Genomic DNA, 22,056 nt, shown 5'->3' on the forward strand with positions numbered 1-22,056 from the left:
TGCTGAATTACATTATAATTTGACTTAGATTATTTGTATTACTAATTGATTAACATTTGATAGTGGCACCTACTTCCTAAACTATAATTTTCTTGCTTTACAGTTCACCTTCTGTTCCATTCTTCCATTTTGTTGGGTAGCTAGCAGTCTTGGAATAGATGACCTCAAATATGTAGTAATCAAGTCTTTCTGTATAGGGACTACTAATTAAGCCATCACCCTAATTGATGTATTTCATCAGATTAAGGGTTGTTTCTTGAGTAATTAAATTGCCTTAGATTGAGATAACTTTGTACACACACACACACACACACACACACACACACACAGTAAGGTGAATTATACCAATAATGGAAAGATCTATTCAGGTAAAAGATGTGTTTGAAGTTTTTAGTTTTGCTAAGATAATGGCCTATTTCTCTTTGGTGAAAAAGATTTAATAGAGCTTCCTCTTAGAGACACACTGTCTGTTTCTTTAGAGTATTGCAGTTCTGTTTGTGAGCAGTGACAAATCCAGTAGGAAAGAGTTCTTAACATAATTTTGAATTATCCTTTATCCTTCACTCATTTGGCTTATTGTAGATTTCTTTGTTTAACTAGTTGTTCTTTGATTACAGGATGTTAGTTTTTGTTGACAAATTAGTATTGATACTGTATTAAATAAAGTGTGTTTTGAAGTTTCAACTTTTAGGTGTCAAAAACAGGGCCTTAAGCTCAGTTATTACTTTTAGAAACACCTGAATGAAAAACATTAGGCCTAACATAAATTAATATTTATTATAAGGGGAGCATATTAAATTTGAAACTTACTTTTACTTGCTATGAGCATTAATCAGCAGAGTTTCGTATTGGAGTTAAAACTAAAATAATTAAACTGATTTATAATACAGCATATTTTAAATGAGTATTGTTCACTAGAAGAGATGGATTATTAGTAAACCCTCTGGAGGTAAACTTTGAAGAGTTTTTAGGCTTTTAAAAGAGTATTTTTTCTGTTTTATATATGTTAGTGTCTATTTAATAAATAATCCAAGGGTACTACCTTTGTTAGCCAACTTCATAACTAGGATAAAACTAACTGCCTGTTTAAGCTTATTTTAATATATCTGTGATTTAATTATCTATTATTTGATGTAGTGTTGATGTAATATTGCTTTTATTAAGCTCATATTTTCCATTAATTTTTTGCCTGAATTGTGTGTGTGTGTGTGTGTTTGTGTGTGTTTGTAAATTTCCTATCTTCTTTTTTTTCTAAAGAATTTAGGGCAGGGAACTTAGAGGAGAGGAGAAATATTTATTTTTCTGTTTGTTCTCTTTCTTTATAAAACCATTTGCACTATCTGTGCCAGGTACTTTATTCCAGTTCATCTCTATATGGATATCATCTGACAGTCATTTATTATAATTTAATGTGGTTCCTAAAAGTCACTAAATCTGTTGTTCATTTTATTTGTTAATTTGAATGTGTTCACAGTAGTTACAGTAAGAATAGGTAGCAGAAAACAGTTTTCATTTGGATATTCTCCCACTTTTTTTTTTTTTTTATAGAGAGGAAGTCCGTGCCCCAATTCCTCAAAAGCAGGAAATATTGGTGGAACCAGAACCTTTGTTTGGTGGTAAGTTTACCTTTTTTCCTTAGCTTCATTTGACTTTATTGTTGTCTTCAGGATTTTAATGAAGCTATCAAAAGATATGAAGGCTTGCTCAGAGATTGTTACTTCAAGTAGCGTTGATTCTTATCTTGTAATTCTGTACTCCCCTCAGGAAAGTTGCACAGTTGGCTCTTTCTGAGGAGTGAGCCAGATTAAAAAGTTGATAGTTGTTGCAAAACGCCAAAAGGAGGAAAATAAGCAAAAAGAACTGCTACCTTAAAATGGAAACAAATCTATCATTAGATAAAAGACTATGATTATATTTTGTTTTTTGGGTACCCACCTGACTGCCATATCCTTACTGTCTTGATATGCTGTACCTTCACTCTTTTTTAATTTCTAGAAGTGCTGTTCTTGTATTGAAAAAAGGAGGAAGTAATCCCTAATCCATGCAAAAAATTGTGATATCGATCTGGGGTGCATAGAGAAGATAGTAGAAAATGGAACATTTAATCAAATTTAAAGAAAATTTATAGTTTTATTTTAATAAGCACTTATTTACCTTTTGTGAGCCAGATATTTTAGGCATTAATAGGTATATTAAAAAACAGAAGAGGGCTTCCCTGGTGGCGCAGTGGTTGAGAGTCCGCCTGCCAATGCAGTGGACACAGGTTTGTGCCCCGGTCCGGGAAGATCCCACATGCCGCGGAGCGGCTAGGCCCGTGAGCCATGGCCGCTGAGCCTGTGCATCCGGAGCCTGTGGTCCGAAACGGGAGAGGCCACAACAGTGAGAGGCCCACGTACCGCAAAAAAAAAAAAAAAAAAACCAGAAGATAGGGGACTTCCCTGGTGGTCCAGTGGTTAAGACTCTGCGTTTCCAGTGCAGTGGTCACGGGTTCAATCCCTGGCTGGGGAACTAAGATCCCGCATGTCATGCGGCATGGGCAAAAAAAAAAAATTTAAAAAAACCCCAGCAGATGAAGTTATGATTTGGTCGGGTAGATAGAGACATAGAAATGTATATTGTATATATTGAGAACAGCAGTGCAGAGAAATAGGCGTATAAAAAGTTTCGTAAGTAAACTAAAATAAAGAAGAAATAAATTGTAAGAAAAGGATGAAGAAAATTACATAAACCATATCTTTTGATTTGAAAAAGCAACTTAGTTGAGAGTTATAAGATTGATTTTTAACTTGGGAGCTTTGGAGTTTACTGTAGAAAGGAATAAAGAATATACTTTCCAGATTCAGAAATAAAGATGGGAGGAAGAAAACAATAAGGTCTGAATATTGAAATATAATGTGTGCTTTCTGAACTGTTCAATTTAGCTAGTCATTGTGCCTTTAATATACCAGAGATAATAAAGCATTGTTCATGGTTTTTTTTTTTTTCATATAAATGTCATAGATATTGGAGCTGAGGAATGCCCTTGGAAGCTTTATGTTTCCTTTATTGCAAGGAATAAAGGCAAGATCTTTGAGTGGGGAAGACTACAGCAAATGGATTCTGTGCTATTTTACTGTTTAACAGAGGCAAAAGAGTTCCCATTTGAAACTCCACTTTCTTCCTTCTACATCTGGCTTGGTGAGGGGGGTGAGAATGACTTTATACAGTTAGGGAGTCAGTCCTAACTTTCATTATTAGACCTTATTATAACTTTGCAAAGGTTTTTGGAGAACTATTTTCTTCTTTGGGATAGTATCGATTTTTTTAAAATTAATTAATTAATTAATTATGGCTGCGCTGGGTCTTCGTGTGGCGTGCAGGCTCTAGAGCATGCGGGCTTAGTAGTTGTGGCATGTGGGCTCTCTAGTAGTGGTATGTGGGATCTTAGTTCCCTGACCAGGGATCGAACCCAGGTCCCCTGCATTGGGAGAGCGGAGTCTTAACCACTGGACCACCGGGGAAGTCCCAGGGATAGTATTGATTTAAAGTGTGATTCTCAAAGTGTGGTCTGGGAGTCCCTGATGCCCTTTCAGTGGGTCTGTAAGATCAAAACTGTTTTCATAATAATACTAACAAGTTATTTGCCTTTTTCACTGTGTTGACATTTGGGCTGATAATTCAGAAGCAGTGATGGGTCATACTGCTGCATCTTAATCGAATCAGGACAGTGGCACCAAACTGCTACTATTTGTTGAATTCTTCACTGACACACACTTGCAGTTTAAAAAAAAAAAAAGCCAAAGCAATAAAAATTAATTTCATTTGATCTTGATCCACATTTTTAAACTATTCTGTTTGATGAAATAGGATGTGTGCATAAAGCACTTCTGCATACTGAAGTACTCTGGTTACTTTAAGGTAAAACACTTGTACAGTTGTTTGAGTTGAAAGCAAAACTAGCTGCTTTTTTTATGGTACATTATTTTTCTTGAAAGATTACTGACAAACTATAGTTATTTAGACTTAAACATTTGGTAGACATTTTTTTGAATGTGAACAAAGCCTGTTAACTGCTTCAAGGCAAACAACTGACATTATTTGTTGCCAGTGATTTAAGAAAAGAAAAAAAGGCTTTCAGGCAGAACTTAGAATTTTAGAAAGTTTATGTGCATGATTGTGAGCTTGATAGCTTCCCAGTACTTAAAGGCTTTCTGATGAGGTTAGCAGTGACATTAACAGATGGTGATTTTTTTTTTAATATCATATGATGAAATGGTCAGTATTTGGAATATTTGCATAACTCAGTGAACAAGTATTTTCAAATGACCAAAGCAGAATATTACAAAATTGTGCATGGGTGAAAGATCTATTCAGATCTATATGTAAGTATCTATATATGCAATATAGATTAGATATCTATTGCTGTTTAACAAATCCCTTCAAAATTTAGCTTCCTGAAACAAACATTTGTTATATCACCATTTCTGTGGGTCAGGAATCCAGGTGTGGCTTAGTTGGGTGCCTCTGTTTAGGGTCTCTCACAGGGTATAATCAAGGTGTCAGCCAGGGCTACAGTCATCTCAGAGCGTGACTAGAGGAAGATCTAAGTTTACTCACGTGGCTGCTGGTTGGCTGGAGACATCAGTTCCTTACTGCAGAGCAAATGAGAGAGCCAGAGAGGGCAGCCCAAGATGGATGGAAGCCACCATCTTTTTGTATAAGTACCATGTGCTAACAGATTGCACCACTAGAGCTCCGGCCACTATCTTTTTGTAACCTAACTGTTGGAAGTGACATCCCATCACCTCTGCCACATTCTATTTGATCCTGCCCATACTCAAGATGTTCACACACAGGTTATGAATCCCGGGAGATAGGGATAATCAGGGGCCATCACAGAGCCTGCCTAGCACATAAGACTAATGGATTTTAATGGAGCAGAATATGAAAAGTTCATTGATAAGATTTCAGATTCCATGTTGTAGCCAACCTTTGAGAAATTACCACTGGTTGAGCTTTGGTGTAGTAGCAGGGGAGAATGTTCACAATTATCTTAAAACACTATTAAAATACTCTTCCCTTTTACAACTACGTGTCTGTGTGAAATTGAATTTTAATTTTCTTCATATACATGAACTAAAGGAATAGCAGCAGATTGAATGCAGAAGCAGATCTAAAAATTCAGGTGTCTTCTCTTATACCAGTTATTAACAGAGATTTGTGAAAATGTGAAGCAGTGCCGCTCTGCTCATTAAATTTTGTTCTCGGGCTTCCCTGGTGGCGCGGTGCTTTGGAGTCCGCCTGCCGATGCAGTAGACGCGGGTTCGTGCCCCGTTTCGGGAGGATCCCACGTGCCGCGGAGCGGCTGGGCCCGTGAGCCATGGCCGCTGGGCCTGCGCGTCCGGAGCCTGTGCTCCGCAAATGGGAGAGGCCACAGCAGTGAGAGGCCCGCATAACGCAAGAAAAAAAAAAAAAAAATTTTGTTCTCTGTTCCTCCCCTATTCTGACTATGAAGCTCCTTTTTGAATCTCTTTTAGCTCTTTGTAGCTTAGTCTCTTTGACCTCAGTGACCAGCACTCCTATTACGTGGGCAGTGGAGTGAGAGTACAGAGGACTGATGTTTACTTATAGCATATGGTTTGGAAGAGTGAGGAAACCACATATTGAAGAGGCAGGCAGGAGTAATAATGATCCTAGAGCTAGAGGTGTTGTGGCTTGAGAAGAGATTCTTGGTTAGACTTAGAATATATAAGGGGGAAACAAATGGGAGCAGGTCACGAGCCCAAGAAATAAAAGAGAGTGGTTGGAAAGCTAGCAATAAGAGGAGCTAGTATGAATCTCCAGGAGATCAAGTGTATAATAGAGAAGGGCTAAATTGGGGGGTGGGGTGGGGGTGGGGAGTGAGAGAGAGAGAGAGAGAGAGAGTGAGTGAGTGAGTGTGTGTGTGTGTGTGTGTGTGTGTGTGTGTGTGTGTGTGTGAAGAATGTAGAATATTGACCGGCCTGCCTTTGGCAGTTTAAAAGTAGAAGAAAAGTACCTTTTATCTACTACGTACTACCTCCCCAATAATAATATGCTTTCTTAGGCAGCTGTTTTATGTCTTATCCTAAGATAACCTTACTTTCTTAATTGTTATGGTTAAGTAATATCTGGTAATGAGTTTTAAGAAAGCATTATTTGAGCAGTTAATATTATTGCTGCTAGAAACATGTACATTTAAGATAGGAACTCTTGACTCTTGATTAAAAATAGTTCCAAGATTGAAAAGAATAACATTTCTTGCTTCTTGTTTATAAAGGGAGGGAGGAAAAATAATGCAGTATTTAAATTTTATAAGTTTAAATAATAAAATTTAAAATTAATAATTTATATAATAATTTATTTAAAACAATTTATATGTAAAATTCAGTTTAAATTTTGAAATTCAGTACAAAGCTAAAATATGGAAGTCTCTGATTTTTACCAAATTTCCTTTTCCTAGAGATAATATTGTGATTCTTTAATATAAATACTGATACATATATGTGCATAAATGATATACTGACCTGATAATGCTTTAAGCACATGTGGTATTTTTTTAACATATGGTTCTGCATTCTTTTGTAATTTTTTTGTTTTGTTTTTTACTCAGTAGTTCTTAGATTAAAAGAATTACCCTATATAATGGCAAACACAGGCTGTTGGGAAAGATGCTTTGACATGGGATGGGAGACTTTTATAGTTTCTGTCTAATCTTACTATGTAATCATCATCTGTTAATGTGTAGCACTGTTCTGGTTACATGCTGGCAGTGCTTGTGGGGCTTGCCATAAACCAACTGAATAACTGTTATCCATATTGAAAGAATCATTAAATGTCTTTATTTACTGTAATGTATGTAAATGACCTGATAACTTTTTTTTTTATTGGAGTATAGTTGGTTTACAATGTTGTGTTAGTTTCAGGTGTACAGCAAAGTAATTCAGCTATACATATACATATATCTATTCTTTTTCAGATTCTTTTCCCATTTAAGACCTGGTAAAATTTTTACGTTTAAGAACATACAGGAAGATAACGTGTTGATGATTGCTTTTTCAGCTTTATCTGTACAATACTTAAGGACTGGGTAATAGACGCTATACAAGGGTATCAAAGGATGTTGGTCCTGTTCATTTTTCTGTTAACTGTAGGAAAAATTTTTTCCTCCAAAATTACAGTTTTTTGGTGTTTATAATTCTGCATGTGTATCCACTTACTAAGCGGTAGTTCTTAAATATTATGGTTTAGAACTTACTCAAGTATTATACTAAAGGGTAGGCGGATCATTTAGGCTAACCTGAATTATGTATTTGCAGCATGTATGTAGCTTCATCGCCATGGGAAGTCATCCTCAAAATCTTTCTTCCTATCTTTTTACACAAGTTTGGCCAAGTATTTTAACTGGGCCTTAATTTTCTTTTTTGTAAAATATCATTGGGCTCAAGATGGTTATTTATATATGAATGCCTTGAAGGTTTTTAAAGTATTTTATATTTTGAAGGAGGGCACCATTATGAATCTGAGTGTCTTAAAATAAGAAATTGCTATAGATAAGGACATTTTTAGAATTGTTACAAAATTAATGTTTAACTTTTTGTATCAATTCTATTTTTTCCACCTATAGCTCCTAAAAGACGACGGCCTGCACGTTCAATATTTGATGGTTTCCGGGATTTCCAAACTGAAACTAGTAAGTATCTATGAACCAGTTTATCATCTCTTTTTCCCTCCTTCTCCCTCTCTCACTGTCTTTCTCCCCTGTCTCCTCTCCCACAGATTAAAACCACAAGGTGGAAAAGCACCCACACCCCTTCAGGTCAAGATCCTAGTTTGTTTTATATAATTTTTTTTCTTAAGAAGATGATTAATATTAGGCCTAATAACTTTGAGGATTCATCTTATTTAAAAACTAAATTATGAATTCAGTCTGTGATTGTTGTTAACTCCACCTTGAGCTGAATTGTTCCAGATTCTAACCTACTTAGTTATAGAAGAATAAGAGAGATGGATATAATGTGAGAAATATGGTAATTTACAAACTTAATCTGTTTCTGAATGAGCACTTAAATGCTGACTATAATAAAATAAAAAACTGATTTTCCTCAGGATCCTGATATATGTCAGTTAAAGGAATGACCACAATGAAAATGGTTATTATAGGGATTGGAAAATAGAAGAAGAAAAGGCCATACTACCCAAAGCAGCCACTATTAACATTGTGGCAACAGTTGTTTGGAATAGGTTTATATCTTTCTGTTGAATAAGAATGAGAGTCTTGGCCTTCTCCTTTTAGTGGACTTAATACTGATTTAGCAATGGAATCCTAGAGAAAAGACAGTTATGTTTAGAGAATATATGAGAAACTCTGGAACCATATTTGATTTTGTAATAATTTATAATGAGCTCATTGAAGCACAGATAGGTCTTGTAACTTGAGAGTTGATGTGGAATCCAGACTGACTCAGGTCATCCAGGGAATCCTGTGCCCTTCCAGGAGAAGATGACAGCAGTAGTAGTCATTCTCTCTCACTGCCATAATCTTTCAAGATTGGGAATGTAGCTAGAAACAACTAGAATGTAGTTAGATAAATTAAGATGAGTTTCAGAAATAGATAAATGAAGATGAAAGTTTTCTCCTGTGCTAAAGTTAGTTTTGAGTATGTGAAGGAAATATTTTGAATAAGTGACTCTTACATAATTTCCAGTTTTATTCTTACCTTTGGATAGAGAGCACCAAGTCTTAAGACTCCCTCCCCACCTGACTGTATTTTTTTTCAGAGTCAGCCTTAGATCTTTGCATTTACATTTGAGGTCAAGCACATTGTTCGTTAGTTCTTGCAACGGATCCTTTTTTTTTTTAAATGCAAGATTCATGTCTTATTTTATGGCTAATTGAAACTTTCTCATCCTCCTGTGTTGCAGTTCGACAAGAACAGGAATTAAGAAATGGAGGAGCAATAGATAAGAAACTAACTACCCTTGCAGATCTATTCCGGCCACCCATTGATTTGATGCATAAAGGCAGCTTTGAAACAGTAAGTTGTTGGAGATTCTAAGCCTGAGCTATGAATCTTCTTGCATTTTTAGTGGCATTTTTCTTTCTAAGGGCAAAAAAAGAGTTTTCAGCATATAGAGAATTGGCGTCTTAGTAAGTATGAAATACCTAGAAGGTTACATTGGTTTATATTTCTTAAAAGTTTATATATTTTTAATTACTACTTACTGCTGAGAATATTGTGTGTGTGTGTGTGTTTTGGCCATTTGTGAGTTGTTTGTAGGTATCTTTTACCCATATTTTTATGAGGATTCTAGTGTGTTTTAAAAGAATATCTCTATGGTTGCGGAGTATGTTCTCCCTTAGTTCTTGTTTTAATTTAGCTGAAGCCAAAGGAAAACTTTCCGGAGCAGGTTTATATGATTGTCTGCTAAATTATAAGCTTACTGAGGGCAGGGGAACCATGTTTCTTTTTCTTTTTGTGGTCCGTGGGACCCAGTCTCTAGCATTTAATAGGAACACGGTATTTGGTAAATGAATGCGTTTAGTTAGAATTTTAAATATTCTTCTGTTGAAGTGTTCAAACAACTTGCTTTTGTGTGTTGACTATCATGTTAACTCTCTTTTGAATCAGAAGAGCATTTCTGTAGATGTAAATCACTGAAATTTCAGGTAAGTCTTTTCTGTTAGGATAAAGTAAGCCAAACAATAACTGTAAAAATGACGTTAGTAGCTACATATTTAGAAGTGAATTTTGATTGTTTTTTTAAAAAAATTTTGTCCTTAGACATACTCTTAAACTAGCCTAAATGAAATATTTAGGTTAAGAAATTTAACTGTAAGCTTTTTCCTTCTGAATTCTTTAATTTTCTGAATTTTAAAACCTGAAAGTATTTGGCCGCGTGTAACAAAATCCAGATGATGGAGATTTGATTAAATGTGTTTCTTTTTGTTGTGTAAATAAAGTTCAGGGAGTCTGGTGTTCATTTATCAGCTCAAAGATGTCAGGTTAGATGTCTCCTCAGTTTTCTTCATCTTTCGTTCATGATCTTTAACATGGTGACTGCCTATCCTTTCTACTGTTCTGGTGATAATATAACCATTGACAGAATAGCACAACATGTAAGACAAAAAGGAACTGAGTTTGTTTTGATGTGCTTTCTATTTTCATTAGCTTCTGTGTTGCTCTGGGGCTTAACTAAATAACTCTGAGCTTGATTTAATTTTGTCACTTTGGGCTCATAAAAAGCAGTTACTCTGCTGCTTGTTATTAAGGGAAAATGTGAATCTTTTTTTTTTTTTTTTGCGGTACACGGGCCTCTCACTGGGGTGGCCTCTCCCGTTGCGGAGCACAGGCTCAGCGGCCATGGCTCACGGGCCCAGCCGCTCCGCGGCATGTGGGATCTTCCTGGACCGGGGCACGAACCCGTGTCCCCTGCATCGGCAGGTGGACTCTCAACCACTGCGCCACCAGGGAAGACCTGGTATCTTTTTTGATACTGTCATCTGAAGTTTGATTCATTTTGTTAAGTTGTGTCACCTTTTTTCTTTGAATTTTATGACCTATGTTGTTTTCAACAATCTTCATTTTTTTCACTGATAATACTCAACTTTATCATTTACAAGCCTTTAAATGATATAAACATTCCCAGAACAAGTAGGCATTTCATTATGACTAATGATATATCCATTAGTTTTATAGAAATTAGAGAAGTAATATGCAAAATTAAGTTCACTGAAATTTAGAGAGGTGAATATTAAAAATTAAAGGAATAGTCTGGCTGCTCAGGCAGGACCCACAGGTTTGAATTAGATATAGATCTGAGCCACAGTTTTATAGGTGTAGAAACTAGACTTCCTTCTTTCTTTCTTTTTTTTTTTTAATTTAATTTATTTTATTTTTGGCTGCGTTGGGTCTTCGTTGCTGCACGCAGGGGCTAATCTTTGTTGCGGTGCATTGGCTTCTCTTGTGGAGCACGGCTCTAGGTGCACGGGCTTCAGTAGTTGTGGCACACGGGCTCAGTAGTTGTGGCTCACAGGCTGTAGAGCGCAGGCTCAGTAGTTGTGGCGCATGGGCTTAGTTGCTCCGCGGCATGTGGGATCTTCGCAGACCAGGGCTCAAACCCATGTCCCCTGCATTGGCAGGTGGATTCTTAACCACTGTGCCACCAGAGAAGCTCATAGACTTTCTTATTTCTTAATGTAACTAGAGGTAGACCATGTTTAAGGGTTCTGGCTCAGGCTAACCAGATGAGAGATTGATTAGTTCACTTGTTCATTCAGTAAATATTTAGTGAGGCCTCCTGTTGCAAGGCCTTATTCTAAGGAATGGGGATTATGTGTATTGGGATAAAGATTTAACTATGTGTGAGAGAGACCAGGAATAAAACAAACATTAACTTAAACAAGATAGAAGTCCATGCTGTTAGGATGGTTCTGCTCTATGAAGTTATTAGGAATGCAGTTTTTTCTGTCCTATTCTGCGAGGTCTTGCTTGCCCTTGTCTGCGTGATTCAAGGTGGCTTACTACCATGTTTGCTTTTCAGTTAGCATGAAGGAAGGGAGTGACGGAGAAGGGTACACCTTTTCCCTTTAAAGGCACAACCTAGAGGTAATACACATCACTTCTCACATTCCATTGACCAGAATTGTAACAGGGAAGAGCCAAATCAGACTACATGTTGAATCTGTTGCTTTTACTTTAACTGTTGCTTTCTGCTGCTTTTGCCTACTGAAAGGATACTGTCCATATATAATGGCCTGCCTCAGGGAACCCTGCCCCTCTGTCTGAAAGTTAAACCAAAGTGCCTTTGTTCAGGGAAGCATCCTAACCCTGTCCACCTGTGGATGGCTGCAAGAAAGAAGAAATTAACACATCCCCTCCCCAAGGCTGGCCATTCCAGGGGTTATTTGCAAAACTTAACGGCCTTTTTACTTTACTTCCTCATCTCCTCTCCCTTTCTGTTCTATAAAAGAAACTGGCATCCAAACCATGATAAGGTGGTTCTTTTTTTTTTTTATTTTTATTTTTTTTTTGCGGTATGCAGGCCTCTCACTGTTGTGGCCTCTCCCCTTGCGGAGCACAGGCTCTGGATGCACAGGCTCAGCGGCCATGACTCACGGGCCCAGCCACTTCGTGGCATGTGGGATCTTCCCGGACCGGGGCACGAACCCATGTCCCCTGCTTCGGCAGGCGGACTCTCAACCACTGCGCCACCAGGGAAGCCCCAAGATGGTTCTTTTGAGACACTAGTCTGCTGTAATCATGGTCCACCGGCTTTCCGAATAAAGTCCCTTGCCTCAACACCTCATCTCTGGACTTATTGGCCTGTCGTGCGGCAGGCAGAGCGAGCTTGGACTTGGTAACAGAACTTAGCAATGTGGCCACACCTACTTGCAAAGGACACTAGGAAATCAAGATGCTTAGCTGAAAATTGGAGATTCTGTTTTTTTTTGTTTTTTTTTTTTTTGCAGTACACGGGCCTCTCACTGCTGTGGCCTCACCCGTTGCGGAGCACAGCCTCCGGACGCGCAGGCTCAGCAGCCATGGCTCACGGGCCCAGCTGCTTCGCGGGATGTGGGATCCTCCTGGACCGGGGCACAAACCCATGTCCCCTGCATCGGCAGGCGGACTCTCAACCACTGCACCACCAGGAAAGCCCTCTATTTTTTTTTTTAATTTTTAAATTTTATTTATTTTTTTATACAGCAGGTCCTTATTAGTCATCAGTTTTATACACATCAGTGTATAAATGTCAATCCCAATCACCCAATTCATCATGCCACCACCGCCCACCCCCCACCGCTTTCCCTGCTTTGTGTCCATACGTTTGTTCTCTACATCTGTGTCTCATTTTCTGCCCTGCAGACCGGTTCATCTGTACCATTTTTCTAGGTTCCACATATATGCGTTAATATATGATACTTTTTTCTCTTTCTGACTTACTTCACTCTGTATGACAGTCTCTGGATCCATCCACGTCTCAACAAATGACCCAGTTTTGTTCCTTTTTATGGCTGAGTAATATTCCACTGTATATATGTACCACATCTTCTTTATCCATTTGTCTGTCGATGGGCATTTAGGTTGCTTCCATGACCTGGCTATTGTAAATAGTGCTGCAATGAACATTGGGGTGCATGTGTCTTTTTGAATTGTGGTTTTCTCTGGGTATATGCCCAGTAGTGGCATTGCTGGATCATATGGTAATTCTATTTTTAGTTTTTTAAGGAACCTCCATACTGTTCTCCATAGTGGCTGTATCAATTTACATTCCCAACAACAGTGCAAGAGGGTTCCCTTTTCTCCACACCCTCTCCAGCGTTTGTTGTTTGTAGATTTTCCGATGATGCCCGTTCTAACTGGTGTGAGGTGATACCTCATTGTAGTTTTGTTTTGCATTTCTCTAAATTTGCATTTCTCAACAATTAGTGATGTTGAGCAGCTTTTCATGTGCTTCTTGGCCATCTGTCCATCTTCTTTGGAGAAATGTGTATTTAGGTCTTCTGCGCATTTTTGGATTGGCTTGTTTGTTTTTTTAATATTGAGCTGCATGAGCTGTTTATATATTTTGGAGATTAATCCTTTGTCCGTTGATTCATTTGCAAATATTTTCTCCAATTCTGAGGGTTGTCTTTTCGTCTTGTTTATGGTTTCCTTTGCTGTGCAAAAGCTTTCACGTTTCATTAGGTCCCATTTGTTTATTTTTTGCTTTTATTTCCATTACTGTAGGAGGTGGATCAAAAAAGATCTTGCTGTGATTTATGTCAAAGAGTGTTCTTCCTGTGTTTTCCTCTAAGAGTTTTATAGTGTCTGGTCTTACATTTAGGTCTCTAATCCATTTTGAGTCTATTTTTGTGTATGGTGTTAGGGAGTGTTCTAATTTCATTCTTTTACATGTAGCTGTCCAGTTCTCCCAGCACCACTTATTGAAGAGACTGTCTTTTCTCCATTGTATATCCTTGCCTCCTTGTCATAGATTAGTTGACCATAGGTGCGTGGGTTTATCTCTGGGCTTTCTATCTTGTGTCATTGATCTGTGTTTCTGTTTTTGTGCCATACCATATTGTCTTGATTACTGTAGCTTTACAGTATAGTCTGAAGTCAGGGAGTCTGATTCCTCCAGCTCCGTTTTTTTCCCTCAAGACTGCTTTGGTTATTTGGGGCCTTTTGTGTCTCCATACAAATTTTAAGAGTTTTTGTTCTAGTTCTGTAAAAAATGCCATTGGTAATTTGATAGGGATTGCATTGAATCTGTAGATTGCTTTGGGTAGTATAGTCATTTTCACATGATTGATTCTTCCAATCCAATAACATGGTATATCTCTCCATCTGTTGGTATCATCTTTAATTTCTTTCATCATTGTCTGATAGTTTTCTGCATACAGGTCTTTTGTCTCCCTAGGTAGGTTTGTTCCTAGGTATTCTTTTTGTTGCAGTGGTAAATGGGAATGTTTCCTTAATTTCCCTTTCAGATTTTTCATCATTAGTTTGTAGGAATGCAAGAGATTTTTGTGCATTAATTTTGTATCCTGCAACTTTACCAAATTCATTGATTAGCTCTAGTAGTTTTCTGGTGGCATCTTTAGGATTCTCTATGTATAGTATCATGTCATCTGCAAACAGTGACAGTTTTACTTCTTCTTTTCCAATTTGTATTCCTTTTATTTCTTTTTCTTTGGAGATTCTATTAAGGAGAAGGGAAAAATGGATATTTGTTACCTATAAGCAGTTTCTGCCACAGGGAGGTTGTGGTAAACAAAATATACAAAGTCCTTTGCCATCAAAAAATTTATAATCTAGAGGGAGAAACAGACTACCAGCAAATAAAAAACAATACCTATATAACATATTTAGTGTATATACATGTATATATTTTTGTAGGTATGTGTTTGACACAGAGAAATTTCAGGTTACAGTAGTTGCTGGGAGAAAGAATACAATAGAATAAGGGAAGGACAAAGAGAGGACTATTCTGTTTGGGGACATTAAGGTGCATGTGCTCTTACAGGCAAATGGAAAGCAAGGTTGATTTCATAGGTTTCACACACTTTTATAATTGTGATGAGAGGACTGATTCAGATAGGAAGATGAGGATATATTTCTGAAAGAAAGATTTGAGTAGAAACCTGAAAGAAGTGAGGGAATGTAAACCATAGAAGGGTCTTAGGGAAGAGCAGAAAAACAGTTAAGTGTAAAGGCACTGGTGTTGGAAAGAGCTTGGGCAAATTTCTGGTACAGCCAAGGAAACCAGTGTAGCTGGAGCTGAGTGAGCAAGGGACTTAGGATGAATAATCTGACCCGGGCAAGGGAGCATTTCTTAGGTTTTCTTCTTTCCCATTAGCATGTAAGTTCCATGAACACAGGGATTTTGTTTTATTTATTGTTGTATATTCACAGTGCATAGAGGGGTGTCTGGCACACAGTTGCCCCTCATTAAATCTTTGTTAAATGATTGAGTGGCATAGTCTAGCGTATATTGTACAGAAAGAATCAGAACAATTTCCATAATATTCCTTATTTTCATATGAAATACATGTTTATTTGTTAAAATTGCCATTCAGGGCTTCCCTGGTGGTGCAGTGGTTAAGAATCCACCTGCCAGTGCAGGGGATGCAGGTTCAAGGTCCAGGAAGATCCCACATGCCACGGTACAGCTAAGGCCATGCTCCACAACTACTGAGCCTGCACTCTAGAGCCTGCAAGTCACAACTACTGAAGCCTGTGTGCCTAGAGCTTGTGCTCCACAGCAAGAGAAGCCACCTTAATGAGAAAGCTGTGCACCACAACAGAGTAGCCCCCGCTTGCCGCAACTAGAGAAAGCCTGCATGCAGCAACAAAGAGGAAATGCAGCCAAAAATAAATAAATAAAATAAGTTTATAAAAAATAAAAATAAAATATAAAAACTTGCCATTCAATTGCACATGCACCTAGTCCTACTAAGAGTACTTTGTTAACTTCAAAAGTACTTGCTATAAATGCAAGTAAAAACATTTTAGTTAAAAGGTAAAGAACTGTTTCAGAAACAAAATACTTAAGATAAAGTTTTTCTAAATAAGCTTTATACATAGCTTATATTTTTATTCAAATTAGGCAAAATTATAGAAAAAACAGCAAGGAAAAATAATAGTAGTTTCCATTTACATAAGAAAGTATTGTGCATATTTTAATATATTTCCTTTTTGACTTTTATGCATATATATTTATTCAAGCAAATTATTTTTTCCTCTGTATCCTTTTTTCATACTTTCCTGATCTGTTTGGGACTGGGAGAGATGTTAGTCTCTCACTGTTCTCCCATTATCACAGATAGACCCTGTCACATACCTCTCTATTTGGTGTAGCCACACTTGCTCTTGGGTTTCTCTATAATGGCTTTTGAATATTGATTCAGAACAACCTAATGAATTCCAAGAGGAAAGGTTCATCATTTGTCCCATAGCCCACTCTCACCTCTCATCCTTGACTCACATAACTAGTATACTTAGTGAGATTATATAAGATTCTCTTATGTTCCCTCCAGACATTGCTGCTTTGCATGAAATTTGTGTCTTTTTGGGGGCCCTTCTTTCTAGAAGTAATTTTTTTTTAATTTACTTAATTGAAGTATAGTTGATTTATAATGTGTTAATTTCTGCTGTACAGCAAAGTGATTCAGTTACACATATTTATACATTCTTTGTCATATTCTTTACTATTATGGTTTATCACAGGATATTAAATATAGTTCCCTGTGTTATACAGTAGGACCTTATTGTTTATCCGTTCTGTATATAATAGTTTGCATCTGTTAATCCCAAACTCCCAGTCCATCTCTCCCTCACCCGCTCTCCCCCTTGGCAACCACAAGTCTGTTCTCTGTGTCTGTGAGCCTGCTCCTGTTTCCTAGATTAGGTTATTTGTGTCATGTTTTAGATTCCACATATAAGTAGTATCATACGGTATTTGTCTTTCTCTGTCGGACTTACTTCACTTAGTATGATAATCTCTAGTTGCATCCATGTTGCTGTAAATGGCATTATTTCATTCTTTTTTATGGCTGAGTAGTATTCCATTGTATATATGTACCACATCTTCTTTATCCATTCACCTGTTGATGGAAATTTAGCTTGTTTCCATGTCTTGGCTATTGTGAATAGTGCTGCTATGAACATACGGGTGCATATATCTTTTTGAATTATAGTTTTATTGGGATATATGCCCGGGAGTGGAATTGCTGGATCATATGGTAGCTCTATTTTTAGTTTTTTTTTTTAGTTTTTTTTTTTTTGCGGTACGCGGGCCTCTCACCGTTGTGGCCTCTCCCGTTGCGGAGCACAGGCTCCAGACGCACACACTCAGCAGCCGTGGCTCATGGGCCTAGCCGCTCCGTGGCATGTGGGATCTTCCTGGACCGGGGCACAAACCCGCGTCCTCTGCATCGGCAGGCGGACTCTCAACCACTACGCCACCAGGGAAGCCCTATTTTTAGTTTTCTAAGGAACCTACATACTGTCTTCCATAGTGGCTGCACCAGTTTACCTTCTTACCAACAGTGTAGGAGCATTCCCTTTTCTCCACACCCTCTCCAGATTTGTAGATTTTTTAATGTGGCCATTTTGACTGGTGTGAGGTGGTACCTCATTGTAGTTTTGATTTATGTTAGAAGTACTTTCTTAACAACATCTTCCAGTTTCTTTTGCTTGTATAAGGTTTCTCCCAATGTAAACTTCATGAAGGCAGGGATTTTTTGTTTTGGTAACTGCTATAAATCCAGCATCAATAACTGTACCTGAAACATGATAGATCCTCAAATATTTGTCAAATGAATGAATCTGAATGAATGAAAGTGTGAATGTGAATAAATGAATTTTTAAAAACAATAGCAAATGACTCTCCATTGTTTTTGAATTCTGGACTTTTATTATTTTTCACTTATACTTTTTTTTTTAAATATTTATTTATTTATTTGCCTGCGCCGGGTCTTAGTTGCAGCATGTGGGATCATTGTGGCGGCATGCGGGATCTTTAGTTGCGGCTTGCAGGATCTTTAGTTGCAACATGTGGGATCTAGTTCCCTGACCAGGGATCGAACCTGGGCCCCCTGCATCGCGAGTGCGGAGTCTTAGCCATGGGACCACCAGGGAAGTTCGTTATACTTTTTTTTGGCCAGTGTTGTAGTTGAGGCAGACTTAATAAATTTACTTTATTATAGGGATTATGTACTCTTCAATCTGTCTCTCTAGAGTGTGTTATTTTTTTTCTTCGTTCTCAAATACTTTTTCTTCGGTTGAAGCAATATAATTACTCATTTATCTCCCATTTATCAAATCTATGTGCTTACTATAGGCAAGGAATTAACTGGAATACTATTACTTTCTAGAAGCAGAGAGTTATTTTATTAAATTTGTATACTTAAAAATAAGCTTTTGACCAGTTAATTGTAGCTTTCTGGCTCAATATAGGACTATTTCCTTTTAGAACTTGGATTTTCACCTGTGGAATCAGTAATGAATATTATAAAATTATTTTCTCTGGGGGATTTGTACAGAAAAATAGGATAACAATTTTTGTAAGACTGTGTAAACTTTGTTATAAAACAAAAGATAGTCTTATATTCTCCAATACCTCAAAAGTGATGTATGTTCTTCAATTGTTGTTAACCTGAGTTAATTGATTCTTAAGATTTTCCCACGTCAAACTGATTTGGAAAAAATATTGTTCCAGGACAAAATTATTCAAAACTATAGCTTTCATTTCATTGTTTCTGTGCAAAGGTTTGAGGTAGCATTTGTTCATTTGCTTTTCTGCCATTCTTTTCCAGTTCAGCAGTATTTCTTAGGTCATTATGGTGATGAGGAAATGTGAGGCAAAAAAGAAAGTGCACACTCACGCACTCATGATTGATAATTGTGCTATAAATTGGGGAGTCTTTTGGAGATTATTCTGAAACATTCTTTGATCTGTAATCTGTTTTGAAATACACTCCTAGGAAAACAACCCTGAGAGAAAAAATCCTCAGCAGCTTTTACTGAAAGATTTAGAGTGATTCTGTGAAATACCACATGCCTAATAATCGAGATGAATATATTTGGAAATGTTTATAGAAAATGATGTTGAAGAAAATAAAACAACATAAACTAATATGCACATACTAGTTACATACTATTAAAAAGGAGAGATATCTTTGTGGATAGGGATTGACAGCACAATAGAATTATGTGACTTGTTGCCCTTGTTTGTGGAATCTTTTTCAGGTAAAGATGTTTACATATACAATAAAAATCCAGCTACTATAACAAATAACAGTGAATAAAAGGAAAACAGTCCATTTAAATTTGAAAAATGCTTGCAAATGGACAGTATAACTATATACATATAAGCAAAATAATGTAATTAATGTTTTTTAAAAAATTTTATTTATTTTATTTTTGGCTGCTTTGGGTCTTCGTTGCTGTGCGCGGGCTTTCTCTAGTTGCGGCAAGCGGGGGCTACCCTGTTGCAGTGCGTGGGCTTCTCATTGCAGTGGCTTCTCTTGCTGTGGAGCACGGGCTCTAGGTTTGCAGGCTTCAGTAGTTTTGGCACATGGGCTCAGTAGTTGTGGCTCGCGGGCTTAGTTGCTTCACGGCACGTGGGATCTTCCCGGACCAGGGCATGAACCCGTGTCCCCTGCATTGGCAGGTGGATTCTTAACCACTGAACCACCAGGGAAGCCTGTAATTAATGTTTAGGCACTGAAAGCTATAGATGCCATACTTGGGGAAAAAACTTAGTATTTATATGGAAAAAGGACAGCTTCTGAATTCTGAAACATACCAGTTACCAAGTAGAAAATGTTTCTAACAATTGTTATGTAACTTTACTCTTACAGGCCAAAGAGTGTGGCCAGATGCAGAATAAGTGGTTGATGATAAACATTCAGAATGTACAAGACTTTGCATGCCAGTGCCTCAACCGTGACGTATGGAGCAATGAAGCTGTGAAGAATATTATCCGAGAACATTTCATTTTCTGGCAGGTGGGGAGAGTTAATTAAAAATTTTGTAGTATTTTACTTTGGTACATGGGATGTCGGGGAAGAGGAATTGGGTTATAAACTGGAAAAAATTCATAACTGTGTTAAATTTTGACATATGAAGAAGTAAAACCACCCATAATGGCTGAAATAATAAGGATAAGTGAAAGGGCAGCAATGAAGGGAAGGAGGAGAAAAGGAACCAAGCCGTGTAAACCATATAGTATTCATATCTCAGAAGAGTTTGAACGTCTTGATAGAGTGTGCAGCTGTACTGTTCAATAGAAATGTAATGTGATTCAGAATTTTCTAGTAGCCACATTTAAAAAGGTCAAAAGAAACAGGCGATTGATTTTAATATATTTTAAAAATCAATATCTCTAATATAAAACATTAAAATATTGATGAGGTGTTTTGATTTTTCTTTTTTTTTTTTTTGGTGTTAAGCCTTCAGGATCTGGTATGTATTTTACACTTACAGTACAGCTGTTAGGACTAGTCACATTTCAAATGCTTTAGTAGCACATGTTCTAGTGGCTACTATAATTGATAGTGGGAACTATAGAAGATCTTGAAGTAGTCAAAAAACATTTGACTAAGACGTGGATTTTAGCTTAAGTTTGATAGTCTTTAATTGTATGTCCTTAAACTTGTCACTTAGTCTTACTGGCTCTGGTTTCTTTTTATATAAATTACCAAGCTACAGGTAGATGATTGTGCTCCGATTGTTTATATTATGAAAAATTACAGGGAATTCCCTGGCGGTCCAGTGGTTAGGACTCTGTGCTTCCACAGGGGGCATGGGTTTGATCCCTGGTCAGGGAACTAAGATTCTGTATGCTGTGTGACACAGCCAAAAAAATTTTTTTTATAAAATAAATACTTCTGAATGAAATTAATCTTTTCCCCACTGTAAGACATGCTATTAATGTTAGTAATTTGCCTGTTCATGTTTTACAGGCCCCTAAATACAGTAAATTTTTTTCTGAATGGTAACCTTTTATTCAGCGACTGTTGATTGAGCATTTCTTTGCCTAGCAGTATGCTATGCACTTGAGCTTATAATCTTAATATATTGTGATTTATTAAGATATATGTGGTTGAGAGTCAGGAATGAAATAGGTAGACAGATAACTTGAAAAGGAAGAGCAATACCTCTTTGAACTGGGAAAGGAGGAAGAATGGATTGCTATATTTATGTAAGTTTCAGAAGTGACTGAGGGCAGGAAATGGAGGGAGTTCACACTAGGTGGCCTTCATTTTCTCTTTAATTGCTGTTTGTATATAACAAGGATATAGCTAGTACTTTTCTAAGAGGCTGATTTTTTTTTTTTTTTTAATATCAATGATTTAACAGGTTTATCATGACAGTGAGGAAGGTCAGAGATATATACAGTTTTATAAGCTAGGGGATTTCCCCTATGTTTCCATCTTGGATCCACGGACAGGTAAGGGTTATTTCAGCTTATGGTCTTTAACCTATTATTTAACTTTCAGTTACCTAAATAATGTTTAGTATTTGACTGGGTCCAGTTTCAAAATTGTTTGTAGTAATTTAGTTGAAGGGTTCTTGTTCATGCCCTTTAGAATTATTTAAACATCTATTGATGTGTGTATTTAGGGAATATGTTTCCAACAACATTGGGAGATGGTAGTATTTTATATTTGTGCAGTTCTGTTCTTTCAAAGAATAACTGTTTATCTTCCTTATGATTTGTAAGGAATCCCCTTAGGTCACTAAAATGTTAAGATTGTTCAGGTACTGGTTGTAATCCCACCAAAGAAGCAGAGGGTAGAGCTGGGTTGATTATTAATTGATTGAGTTTTATATAAGTATTGCTTTCTCTGAATCTCTTCTTCCTAAATGGCAATAACTGATATCAGTAGATAAAGTAGTTCCTCCATCATGATGGCTGGGAATCTCTTAGGTTGGTTATAATTAATGTATCCCCTAGGTTATGAAGACACTATGTAACTTAAGCTGGTGTTGGGTGGGAATATGTTCCCAGTAAATTTTAATTATGTATATGCTGAAAGAAATACTTAGTGAGAATTCAGAAAGAGTG

General features: G+C 37.1%; 1 protein-coding gene across 1 annotated transcript in view; it reads left to right on the forward strand.

The window, feature by feature from the left end:
• Positions 1-22,056, forward strand: part of UBXN7 (UBX domain protein 7) — a 62,796-nt gene that overhangs the window by 22,377 nt on the left and 18,363 nt on the right. Inside the window, 5 exon segments of the mRNA XM_007472105.1 lie at positions 1,549-1,616; positions 7,625-7,690; positions 8,923-9,035; positions 19,847-19,993; positions 21,348-21,438. Of these exon segments, the coding sequence (XP_007472167.1) occupies positions 1,549-1,616; positions 7,625-7,690; positions 8,923-9,035; positions 19,847-19,993; positions 21,348-21,438 (485 nt within the window).

This window comes from Lipotes vexillifer, unplaced genomic scaffold (assembly GCF_000442215.2).
Source record: "Lipotes vexillifer unplaced genomic scaffold, Lipotes_vexillifer_v1.1 scaffold853, whole genome shotgun sequence".
NCBI lineage: Eukaryota > Metazoa > Chordata > Mammalia > Artiodactyla > Lipotidae > Lipotes > Lipotes vexillifer.